Genomic DNA, 13324 nt, shown 5'->3' with positions numbered 1-13324 from the left:
AGAGCTTTAAATGAATTTCTTAAATTTGTAAAACTGAATCGAAGACATTTTTAAGACTTTTTTAAGTACACTGCAGACACCCTTTGGAGAATTGCACAAAACAATATCAATAGAGAACTGTAAAAGCACTTGTACAATACTGTGTCTGCGTTTTTTCCAAGTTAAACACCAGGCGGTGCAATTCACCAAAAAGGCAAAATGCCACATGTGCCTGAAAGTTGAAGTAGTTGAGAAAACTGTATCCGTCCATAATTGCCTGCAAGACGGTTAAAAACAAAACAACAAACAGTTGAGACAGAACCCAGTCGACCTTGGAGCCAGGACCTGGTTTGAACACATTCATTTCTGTCCTGATGTAACGTTTCCTGCAAGGTTTCCTGTGTCGACAGCGTTAGATGGAGAGGTGGAGAGAAATACGACTCTGCGAGTTCACAACGTTGACGTTCGTTCAGAAGGTGAAGAACGGAGGTGGTCCTTTCCAGGGGAGCGGTCGAGCGGAAGAGCGGATGAAACGAACGAAGGGATAAAACGGACGAGCGAACGAGCGACTAAGCGAACGGACCAAAACCAACGGAACGAACAGAGCAAACGAATAAAATGAAGGAATGAATAAAACAAACAAATAAAACGAACAGACAAATGAACTAACAAACAAGACAAACTCATAAAACAATCGTCGCACGAATAAAACAAATGAAAAAAAACAAACCAATGAGCGAATAAAACGAACGAACGAATAAAATGAACGAATGAACGAGCCAACCGACCGGCCCAGATTGAGGGCGAGCCCTCCAGTGACTCAAAGTTCCGTTTTTTTTTGTGAGCACACGCTCTTCTGCACATTTCGCTGGCGGCCCCTGAGAGAGGACGCAACAATATGCAAAGCGGAGCTGGGCTTCACTTTAAACTCAGCGGAGTCTCCCATTCCAGTCCTGACACTGAGTAACTGCACGGCGTCCATTTTTCTGTTATCGTAGAGATATGGTAGAAATACACACTAAGTGCAAGAGGATGCTACAGTCAGTATCACTACGGAAACCAGGTGCCAGAGTTGCACGACACGAATAACACACACATGCACGCACGCACGCACGCACACGCGCACACACACACAGGAAACTGTCATCTAAAGAAATGAGGTAGTCGTGTTGATTGGCAGTAGGGACGCACCGGTACCACCTTGCCACTGCAGGCCATTAAAGCCACAAATCCCGACATTTGTGGTGATTTATTGATATTTCAATGACGAAAACCAGATTTCCTTTAAGCTATATCAAATATTCAACGCAGAGACGCAAATGCATTTTCAATGTGGATTGACCTTGTTTTTACATATAAATTGAGCAGGAAGCCAAATAACCACGACCTTCCTAAAATCCTCGTGTCACACAGCGCTGGGCTGCCGCTGCATCCCTATTCAGGGCCAAACCCGTGGAGGGTTATTCCACAGATGGTTTCGCTGCGAGGTCTCCGTCCCTTTCCAGAACTCGACCTGCGGCCCGTGGACATGCGACGCGGGAAGAGTTTCTTCCAAAATGAGAGATCCGGAACATTTCCAGAAGACCAAATCTCAATCCCAATGCCTCAAGCCAAGTCCCATTGTTGACACAAAAAAAAAAAAAAAAAATAAAAGATATTAACATTTAACAGACACGGATCCTCTGCATTTCTTTTTAGAGATGTTGCACAAATGAAGCTCAGGTTTGTTTTGTTTTCCCTCTCAGAATGGAAACGTGGAGTTTTTTTTATTTTGTTGAATACAACTCCCCATGTGATTGTACTATCTGTACCTTATTTTCCTTTTTTTATTGTTTTTATTACAAAACTGAACATTCTCTTGAATGTTTTCCTTTCATCCATACCCTCTGGTATGTGGATATATAACCATCTATATGAACATACAGAGGATAATCAGGCACTCAGACTCCCATTCTCCAGTCAGGAAATGTGTGTGTGTGTGTGTGTTGTGAGATATATTAAATTGAACACATGAAGATAAAAGTTTCTGTAAGTGCATTGGCTTTCTGTGTGTGTGTGTGTGTGTGTGTGTGTGTGTGCGTGTGTGTGTGTGTGTGTGTGTGCGTGTGTGCGTGTGTGTGTGTGTGTGTGTGTGGACCCTGAGGCTCGTTCTTCTTTACAAAACAGAGGCAGGGACGCCCCTTTTGGCTCCTCCCAAATTTCTGTCCCTGTCCCCTTTGCCTTATTATTCAAGTTCTCACTCACTCAAGAAACGTTGACAGTTTTTTCCAATAATTTTTAGAGTAGACGTGCGACACAGTGGGAAAAAAAAAAGCCTCCTTCACCACCAGCTTCCATCTGATTGAGTAAAATATTACATTTCTTTTTTTTGTTCTCCCGGAGGCAAGAAAAATGCCCGGAAAAAAGAACCGTCGCTATATGCAGGACAATGCATACCCATTTACTGTAACTCTTGAGCTAAAAAATATATTTACCGTATGTACACATGTATGAAACAATGGATTTTAAAATACCAATAAAAACTTAGCAAAGAAGAAGAAGAAGAAGAAGAAGAAGAAGAAGAAGAAAGGAAATCTGATAATGAGGTGCATAAAAAATTCCGTTTTTTTTTTCTCCTGGGTCAATGAAAATGAATGAGTCAGTCTATTGTGTGTGTGTGTGTGTGTGTGTGTGTGTGTGTGTGTGTGTGTGTGTGTGTGTGCGTGTGCGTGTGCGTGTGTGTAAAGTGGTCGCTATGGGTACAGGTAAGTGTGTGCTGTTGAGGTAGAGCGCACGAGGCCCGAGCTGACGAAGGGGGCGGCGGAGATCGGCAGTCCAGAGGCGATGGCCTTCCCCAGGGCCGCCGAGCGGTGCTTGGGCTCCCCGTTCTCCAGGGGCTCCGGCCTCCGCTCCGGCTGCAGCATCTTGGGGGAGTGGAAGCCGTTGGTCAGCCTCGCGTCCTGCGACCGTCCCACATCCTGTGGCCGCGGCGCTTCCTGCGACCGCCCCGCGTCCTGCGACCGCCCCGCGTCCTGCGACTGCGACCGCCCTAGCTCCTGCGGCCGCCTCACGTCCTTCCTGCCCTGGTCCGACGCACCTTCCTCCAGCTCCCCGTTGAGGACGCTCACCAACTGTTCTGTGAGGGGGCTCTGGGCCAAAGACCGAGTTTCGAGAGGGTCCTCGTCCCCGAACACGCCCCGCCGCAGGCTGAGCGGGGAGTATCCGCCCTGGGATGAACGTTCCCGAGTATCGCCGGAATCTTCCTTCTCCTCCTCCTCCTCCTCCTCCTCCTCCTCCTCCTCCCCGCCCTCGCCCCCCAGCTCCGCTCTGTCCCGCTCCGGGTCCGAGAGTTCGGAGTGGACGATGACCTCGGCCTCCACCTGGTTACTGCACACGGAGGACAGATGGTCTTCCTTGTCCTGCAACGGAACATCAGATTCCACAATCTTATGTTTCCATCCAAATTTCAAGGAAATTATAGGTTAATAGCAACTATTTGTAGGATGATTAATCGTCAACTAATATTTCCCGATTGTGAGGGCCTGAGTTGAAGGTGCTTTTGATTCTCTTTAAAATCATGATTCCAGGATATCAAATTTGAAACAAAATATTCCAAAGCTATCTAATAACTGAACTATTTAAAAAATGTTTTACCAAAATCGATATATAGAAGCAAAGTGAACATTAAAAACACAACATTGTGATTTTTCTGATGTTATCTATCTAATTGTAGAGGTGCTGGGAACGAGAATACATTTTTCAGCTCTAAACGGAAATACACAGCAGGACTCTTCTGTGATGAAGCACGTCCATCCTGGTCATAACATTAACGTTTGTGATCAAATCGTCATCATAGATAGCAAGCGCGGCGACGCGGCACCATCTACCGGTGGAAATCGGCACAAAGCGTGCAGGGCGGAGGCTGACGCAGAGAAGAAGCGACTTTTTCGGAATCAGAGTGTTGCAATGGGAACCGTGAGGATCAGACCTGCAGGCGAAATGACTCTTTCACGCCGAAGATGGTGACCTCCTCTCCATTTATTTGACTTCTCACAAATCTATATAAATGAACTTTAGATGGCAAAAAAATCCCTCACTAGGTGCCTCCACCACTGTAGATTCCTGCCACAAAGCAATGGCCAAAGTTTCGGCTATAAAACTCAATTTATGCGAAAACCGCCAGATGAACGCTTCCATGGTTTACTGGTCTACTGTGCCTACGGTCCACTCAACTGACGCAGGGACTAGATAAATCTGTTAAAAATAGATAAACAGATGCATTTAATATATTTACCTTTCCATTATCATTTGCTAATATGTTGGCCACTCCGTTGATGAGAGCGGGAGACTCCATCATGGTGTCCCTGTATCTGGTGATTCTGTTTGCCCAGTTCCGACTCACAGAGCCATTCCACACGACCTGCGGTCACACCAGAGACGGAAAGAACTCTAAAGGTTAGAGGATTATTCTATTATCAATGGAGAAAAAAAATCGATCAAAGACTTATGACCCGACCAGCCACTGGCCCCCTCCCCCGGGCTTTTACTTTGGGTTCAGGTGCGAGGGCGTCCTCCCCCACCCCAGGTTCTGGACCAGCCATCAGGCTCTGCTCCTCGGGGACCTCGGCCAGGACCGTGCTGCCCGTCGGCATCAGAGTCTCCAGCTCATGGGAGTCGTTGCAGTCGGGCACGGCGGTGGGCGCCGGCCGGCCCCCTCTCCTGTATGGGAGCGGGAGAGCCGCCGGGTCAAGGCCCCCCGGGACTTCCCCGCTGCGAGGAAAGGAGGAAAGCATAGGTACGGCTTAAACGAAAACCCAGTACCCTATTTGAAAACACACAAATAATGAGAATTGAGGAATTCAACAGTAAACTGAACCGAAATTCTCATAGGAATTACAAGAAGCAAATGAAGAACTAAAAATGACCTATCATTCTTTCTTTTAAGATTGTATGGATAAATGTAGTGTAGGATAGGAGGTACGTGGATATACAGTATGTAAGGCAGATGGAAAAGTAGCTAAATGCTGTATTTTTCATGCAGAAACGTACTTGTAGTGTGGGGGTAGTGTGGTTTGAGCAGCCATACCTGTCCTGGGTCTATTGGGACCCAGGATCTGAGTGGCTGCATACCTGTCGCTTGTTGGTTGGTCGAACGAGCAACAGGTAAAACCTCCCCACACTCACTCAGGAGAGGAGCCCTGTCAGGACACATGTCCATCTGCTCCTGGACTAATTCCAGCTGGCCCACTCTCTACAATAAACTGGTGTGTCTACAACCCCGTCCTCCGTGTCTCTGTGCCGTAGGTCCCTGAAAACGCCACTTGGGTGGCGTGTGGTAGGCTAAACTGCAACAGTAGTGAATATGGCTCAAACCCCCACCACCTGAAAATGAACACGGGCGTCAACAATACCTGGTTTTCCCATTTCGGAAGCTGAAACACATGCAGAGCAGGATGCACAGGAGCCCCAGACACACTCCCACGATGATGCCCGTCACCGCATGGATGTCCAGCTCTGCACAGCCGTCAAACAAGAAGATAGAACAACATCAACAACAAAAAAAACAAACAAGATAAATGAGGATTAGATATCGATCAGAACCATTTGTGCTTAAAAAGCATTGGTCAGGATTATGAAGTGAAAACAGAATTAAATGCCCCTTGGAGCAAAAGCTGTGGATCAGGACAGTCCACAGGACTCTCCAGGTGGATCATGGATCACAGAAACTTCAAACAATGACTTTATCAGCTTCAGATGTTTCCCTATGACGATCTCTGAATGTTGAGTTTACATTCTGTCAAACCTCCCCAATATGTCACTACATATTACCACCTAGTTAACTTCTAGGTTTAGTGTGCGTTGTCAAATATTCCCTTTTTTATCATTACAATTTTAGCTTTATTGTTATTGTTATTTTTGCCAATTTAAAGGTTCAGTTGCTTGGTTTATTTTATTGTTAAACTTCTCAGGTTTATTGCACATGGCAAATTCATCTGTATTAAATATATTTATATATATATATATATATATATATATATATATATATATATATATATATATATATATATATATTAATCTTATATATATTTAATCTTATATATATTATATCTTATTTAATCTTATTCACTGTAAATCTTATTCACTGTTGATTGTTAGGTTTATTGTATTTCTTAACAATTTTTATGTATATGTTTCTTTACTCCCAGGCTTGGTGTAAGCATTTTTAGTATTTTTCTTTCTTGAGACACATTGAGCATTCAAGAGTTAGGGGCGGAGCATTCTTTATTGATATCAGGTTTACTGAGGTCCCTGGCAGCGTGGAACGAAACAGACGGTGGAGAATCTCCCGCCCACCCACACACCCTGCTCCAATTCACACACTGCGTTCCGGGTAGAGGTACACACCTCCCACTGCCGAAAAAAAACCTGTTACTCTGTCTACTGCACCGGCTACTCCTCCAAGAGTCTGATTCTGCATTATGTACATTCACATTTTGGACTTCCTGTCGGTTCATATAAACCTACGGCCTGAAGACGCTGTAAGAAACTATTTGGACAAAAACGACTTCTGTCCATTTGCAGGAGGAGCAGCTGGCAGTGGATGCAGCTGTGGGAGATCGGGTAAATTTTAACAGATGCTTTGAAAGCTTCACCCGCTCTCCCTCTCCCTCCCTCCCTCCCTCCTTCCTTCAACCTTCCACTGGCAGTGGTGTTGGGTAACAGCCTGGAGCACTGAACCTACAGCTGAGCTAAGTCTCTGGACAAATCCAGAAAAGACACAGATCTACACAAAGAAGGTTTGAAATCTTATTTTTGTCTATCATTTTTATGTGCACAAGACAAGTACACTTGTTACAGTATCTACCTATCTATCTATCTATCTATCTATCTATCTATCTATCTATCTATCTATCTATCTATCTATCTATCTATCTTTCTATCTATCTATCTATCTATCTATCTATCTATCTATCTATCTATCTATCTATCTATCTATCTATCTATCTATCTTTATATTAGCAAGGTTCAGGAAGTGTCTGGAAAATTAGGATAAAAAATTATTTGAAGCAACACCTGTTCAGGATGTTTCGGGCATTAAGGTTCTATTAAGGTTTAGGTTTATGTAATGATGAAAATGAAGTGATGGATGGATGTAAGATCTGATAAAAACTAGATAAGATAACAGTTTAGGAGTTTGAGAACTGAAAGTTGGTGATAGACCATACCGGTAGACTGGTGAGGTAACATGAGGTAGACAGGAGCTTCAGCTGGCCGCTCTGAAAGGATGGTGAGCTCTACCGCAAAGCATTTCTTTCGAGCAGTAAGGTGATCACACTGGCCTTTTGATACACACACTTATTTACACACACTTATTAGGTGGGCGGAGAGGGAAATTGCGGACCCCTGCAGAGTCTCAACGGGAGAGGAAAAATGATCCACTTTAATGTGAAAGTGTGTGTGTGTGTGTGTGTGTGTGTGTGTGTGTGTGTGTGTGTATGTGTATAAGAGAGGTAAAGAGGCAAGAGAAGAAGAGACAAAAAGAGAAACAATTGCAATTTTTTTTTTTATCATTATTTTATTGTAAAGGTACTCCTGTATATACAATATATAGTGTATATAGTGCATATAGTATATATAGTCTATAGAGTGTATACAGCATTTATTGTATTTACAGTATATTGTATTTTCATCTCTATATATATATTTATTATTTATTATATATATATATAATTTATATATTTTTCTATTTGTATTCTATTTTTTTTCTACAGTGTTGTGGCTGTTGTGGCTATTATTAATCATCAATTTAATATGTGCATCCATGCCTTGAATATTGAACTATTATGCTGCTCTTAGCAACTGAGTCACCAAACAATCAGTGTTTTCCGCACTCACCGTATTTTTGTGGCGGGGTGTGGACGTCCTTTACGGGCGAGTACGGCCCCTCGCCGGCCTTGGTGGACGCACCCAACTTGAAGAAGTAACGCGTGCCACCGGACAAGCCCTGGATCTCCACACTGGTGATGGTCCCTGAGAAAGAGAAAGAGAGAGAGAGAGAGAGAGAGAGAGAGAGAGGTTTAGGCTCCAGTTTTTCAGAGGTTGGATCCCTTGGACATTGATCCAAAGATCAATGTCTAAGGACTGGAAAGAAAGCTCTGTACTCTGCCCTGTGGCTGAAAATGAAACGTAGACCAGAGATGTGCAGTTCAGAGACTTTGACTTTGAGACTTGACTTTTGTTGTTCTCTATTGGAACATTTCTCTTAAAAAACATAGTGAAAAGTATATCAAAGAATGAAAAAAAAAACCCCACAGTTCTTATCTCACTATCACACACACGCACGCACGCACGCACACACACACACCAAACAAAATTAACATGAACACCAAGATAGAAATACAATTTTCATAAACGTTTCCACCTCTAAATGCATACAATCAAATTCTCTTCATCAGCAAGACGAAATGACCCATTTACACAGCGAACCTTACGAAATCCTTCAATATGATGATGAACTGGTAGAAGCATTTCTGTCCTAAGTTGTGCAGAGACCATACCCCTAAACATTAGCCATGGGTTTGTAGACCCAACCCCCTTAACCTTGTTTCTCCTGTCTAGCCAGGTGGATCATTTAGCCTGCCCAAAAAGGAAATTAAGCAGAACCAACTCAGCTATTTTACTACAAGAGTACAAAGGCCCCAAAATACAAGTAAGCCCCACAGAGAACGATTGTCCCAAACTCTGACTTAGTTCATCGAGCAGTTCAGAAACATGATCACATTGAACAAATGCATGAACAACAACTTCAGCTAGATCACAGAATGGACACCCAACTCCAACATTTGGATCTATCCTCGCCAAAAATGTGATCATTGCCAGAGCCCCATGCAGGATTCTCCGCTCTAAGTCCCAAGTTCTATTTTGTCGTTGAGCCTTGTAAAGCATTCTCCACCTTAAAACTGCCATAATCTGCCCCACTAAAGCTGCTTTCACACATGCACTCTGCACAATGTCCGGAAAATGTCCGGCACCTGATTATCTGGACATTATCTGGATTTACCCTTTCACACATGTAGCAAAATTTTTTAGATTGTCCGTGTCAGACACGTTTACACCACCTGGAAATAATCTGTTTGGTTAAGATAAGGGGCGGAGCCCTGGGTAGACCGTACAGGAGGCAGGACATGACGCAATGACACAATGACGCTGCAGAGTTTCACAGCGCACCTAAGATGGCCGACGAGACTACAGACTTATCAGAAGTTGGGCTTTTTCTTCTTGCATTGATACTCCATGTATTTGGACGTATCCGTAATATAAACGGGAGGGTGGAAAGGAATATGAAGGAAGCAGAAAGGAGTATGCAGCAGCTACCCTCTGTGCACGAAGATCCGCACAAAGGTGTATAACTGGTGCATGATAGAGACATCACCAACACGTGACACTCCCCCTCGTTCACTGTGAATGATCCGGACAATCACGCATACAACTAAATCAGACATTACACAGACTTTGTATTTGGGTGCTGGCGTGGTAAAGTCCGGGTCAAATGATTCAGACATTTGCGTTCACACATACAGCTTATCCTGGTAATGTCCGAACAATTTCAGGTTTACAGTACGTGTGTGAAAGCAGCTTAACACTTCCTTCCACTGCCAATGATGCTCCTCGAAACTCAGAAGGTCTTTTATGTTTTTAAGTTTTTGCTCCTGCCCTATACAGTAAAAGTCCTACCCCACAATGTTCTCCAGGCTACCCAGGCTCAGAGTGCTAAGAGTCATTAGCTTCCACTCTCATCCATCCAATCATCTGTAACAAAAGAGACAAACAAAGATGGAAAAAGTGGTAGATTATCCTCCCGCGGTTGGTTCTTCGGTGAAAACACCTAAGACCTCTCTTTTAAATCTCTCCAAACTCCTCAGAGATTTCATTCCCGTCTGTTGGGCTCATTCCTGGTTGGTCATCTTCCAACAAGTAGTTCCATTCTGCGGCAAGTGTCCAAGTTTTGAAATACCACTCCTCATCATCTGTTTCCTTGTTGTTGCAGAGTGCAGACATTGCAATGGAATAAGCGGGTTATAAAAAAATGGTCTCCTCCCATATCCATGGTCCAGGCTCCATGCCTCCTTCCCTTAATGTCTTCAATAACCTCCATGTGTTTAACATAGAGGAATAAAAAGGTGAAGGTCCTGTAAGGTTCTGACCCTCTATCTCTGTCCAGTCCAATCCCAGCTCACCTTCTTATCTAAGTAGTGCTCTTGCTGAGTCTCTCCAGCAGGAATCTGATCTGCATAACAGTTTCTGAACAGTCTGAACGATGCCAGATTGTTGAAACTGCCAAATTGTTAATGATCAGTACCCGACCTCTGTACGACAATTTGGACAGTAAACACTTCCACTTAAAAATGTTGGATTCCAGCTTTTGTAGTCGTCCATCCCAATTCTTCCTGACCCAACCCTCCGTGCCAATATCAAGACCTAAAAGCTTAAGCCCCTCTCTACCCCATCGTAGCCCACCTGGGAGCTGAGGCACATCCTCCTCCATGAACCACAAAGTAAAACCTCGCTATTAGCCCAGTTCACTTTAGCTGAGGCAGCTCTTTCATAAATTTTTAGGCTGTTCACTAATTCTTGTATATCGTTTTGATCCCTGACCATTACTGACAGGTCATCTGCATATTAACTGTACAAACCTTCTGGAACAACCTGCTGCAACCTGACCCCAGCAGTAAAATGTTCCCCACGGCCAAATGCAGATAACGTTTTAAAATGTACCCGTGGTCCACTCTGTCAAGAGCTTTCCCCTGATCCAACGCAATTATTCCAAAATTGACTTCAGTAAAACCAGCAAGATCCATCATATCATGCAGTAGATGCAAGTAATCAAATATTGAGCGACCTGGTATGCAGTATGTTTGCTCCTTTTCAATGATTGACCCCCGACGGCTCTAAAGCCTATCTGGTAGGCTTTTAGAGAAAATATTAAAATCAGCACATAACAGTGCCACAGGTCTCCAGTTTTTAAGCAAGCACAATTTCTTGGTAAAAGAGTTAGGACCGCACGCCGGCAGCCGAGTGGCAGTTGAATTTATGCATTCACATAAAACGTCAAAACCAGTCTTTGCCAACTGTTTCGCAAAATGTTTGAAAAAAAAAAAAAATCCACCGGCAGCCCATCCACCCCTGGAGCTGCTCCTAAGGGCATCTGGAAAACCGCTTTACTCAGCTCATTGAAGGCAATAGGACAGCCCAACTCAGTAGTTTCCGCGTGAGAGTTTTAGGAGGTGCTTAAGCAAAGTGTCAGTATTATGGAGTCACACAAATCAGCAGAGAACAACTTCTCATAAAATGTAGCTGCTTCTTCCCTCGTCTCGTTCACCCACATGTTAAAGACCCATTATGCAAGCTCAAATGGTGCATTTGTTTGGCTTCACACCGCTTTTTCTCCAGCCCAAAAAGGAAAGAGCTTGAAGCATCCATCTCCCACATCACCTTACCGGTGCCGCCTTTGCTCGCTCCTGTAGGGATGTTCCCAAATCTCTTCGGAGGACAGAGATGTTTTGATGGGTTTGCGTGTTATTAGTAGCGGCCATTTAATTTTCAAGTTCCTTTACGCTGTTTTCCAACTGCTGCAACAGCCTCCCTGTTTCGGCTGTGGAAAAGGCAGTGCATCACGGAACAAAATTCCCAATGTGACCCTCACCTGCATCCCACCACCGGCTCAGCGTTTCAAAACCACTCCTTCTATCCCTCCACCTGACCCAGAACTCCTCAAAACCCAAGCAAAACTTGGCATCTTGCAGGTGCTTTACATTCAACTCCCATTAAGCAGATCTCTGTGGCGATGACCCAACCGACAGGGGGGTCAGTTGCAATGTGGTGATCAGAGAAACAAACAGGTGAAATTGCGGATTTAACCAGCCCGTTGCAGTGGGATCCCTGTATATAAAAAGGATCCAACCACGCTGCACTTACTCTACCTCCGAAGACTTTAGACCCCTGTGTATTGTTTTATGTTTGGGTTTTTATTCCTCCATGTATCAGGTCAGTTGACAGCCTTGACCACATCTCGCAGTATCCCTGCAGCTTAATAGTGCATTTCCAATCCCCTCTTAGGATCAAGATCTCATCTTGACCGACCAGGGAAATCTCCTGGCTAAGCTTCCCAAATAATAAAGCCCTTTCACTTCCTGTATTTGGTGCATAGATGTTAATGAAGACAAAATCCCTGCCCTTAGTTTTAGCCCTAACAACGAACAATCTGCCTTCACACACTTATTGACACAATATTTACATCCAACCCCGGTGAAAACAAAATGGCCACCCCTGCACTAAAAACTGTGCCGTGGCTCAACACATGGGCTGCCTTCCACCATATTACGATTCTATTATCGATTTTGGATTCTAAATGGGATATGAAATTATCGTATGATACACAGATATTCCCGTCTATTTATGCGCCAGCGTCCCGAACTTCAACGTGCGTCACATCGCGCCGGTAAAGAGGCCAAATTTAGCAGGTCGACCGAGGCCGTTCACATCAGAGCCGATTGTAGGTGGAGCCGATTAAAACCCGGGTCTATTTCAAGGTCATTTGACCCGGGACTGAGGACCGGGTTTTTCCCTTTCCCACCGGTGACAAATGCCGGATGTAAGCGGGTGTTACCGGGTTTTTGGTGCAGTCAGGTGTTGTTAAGGGTGTTGGTAAACACACCCCTTAAGAATCATTAGGACTTTTGCGTACAACAGTGGCCACATTTGCTAAATCCATAATTACGCCGTGGTTAAACGCCCCGTGGGCCTTTGTGTCCCCGATGCATTTCTCGCTGATCCCACTGATATCTTTCTTATTTTTTGTTTTAGCAAGAAAATCGTCCAACGCCTCTACAGAAAAGACCTCGGCATCCTCTTGACGAGCTCGTGTTCCTTCCGATAGCCCCGGACACTCTGAGAGGAAAGAATCCATTTCCTCCCCCCCGGGGGGCCTGTGGCTTGTTTCCTCACAGTCGACCCGTCCTTTGCTCTTACCACTACTCTCACCTCTACCCTTCCTCCTCCTCCTCCTCCTCCTCCTCCTCCTCCCCACAGCTTCCTCCCATCCATTCCCTGCCTCTGTATTAATCACTTACTGAGTTTCACCCTCACCTCTTGTTTTATTTTTTATCAGTTTAACCCCTCGTGCATCTCTTTTTCAGCACTGTTTACGTCGCCGTCCCCTCCATCTTTTACGCCTGTCGCGTCTGCACCTGTCCGCGCGACCTCATCCCCACCTGCCACCGCCCGCCGCTCCGCCACTACCGCATTTTGAGAATCCTGAGTAGGTCCTCTTGCCACGAGTGACAGGGATGATCTGATTCTTGCACCG

At 44.6% G+C, this 13324-nt stretch overlaps 1 protein-coding gene across 1 annotated transcript in view; it reads right to left on the bottom strand.

The window, feature by feature from the left end:
* Positions 1-2711: 2711 nt before the first annotated feature.
* Positions 2712-13324, bottom strand: part of igdcc4 (immunoglobulin superfamily, DCC subclass, member 4) — a gene marked incomplete at both ends in the record, with an annotated part of 79207 nt that continues 68594 nt past the window's right edge. Inside the window, 6 exons of the mRNA XM_079997995.1 lie at positions 2712-3185; positions 3285-3377; positions 4253-4378; positions 4506-4728; positions 5370-5472; positions 7855-7989. Of these exons, the coding sequence (XP_079854121.1) occupies positions 2712-3185; positions 3285-3377; positions 4253-4378; positions 4506-4728; positions 5370-5472; positions 7855-7989 (1154 nt within the window). The remainder of the gene's footprint in view (positions 3186-3284; positions 3378-4252; positions 4379-4505; positions 4729-5369; positions 5473-7854; positions 7990-13324) is intronic.

The sequence above is a fragment of the Zeus faber genome, assembly GCF_960531495.2.
Source record: "Zeus faber genome assembly, chromosome: 3".
Lineage (NCBI taxonomy): Eukaryota > Metazoa > Chordata > Actinopteri > Zeiformes > Zeidae > Zeus > Zeus faber.
Note: the sequence above shows the minus strand (reverse complement) of the source record. Positions and strands in the feature narration are given on the sequence as shown.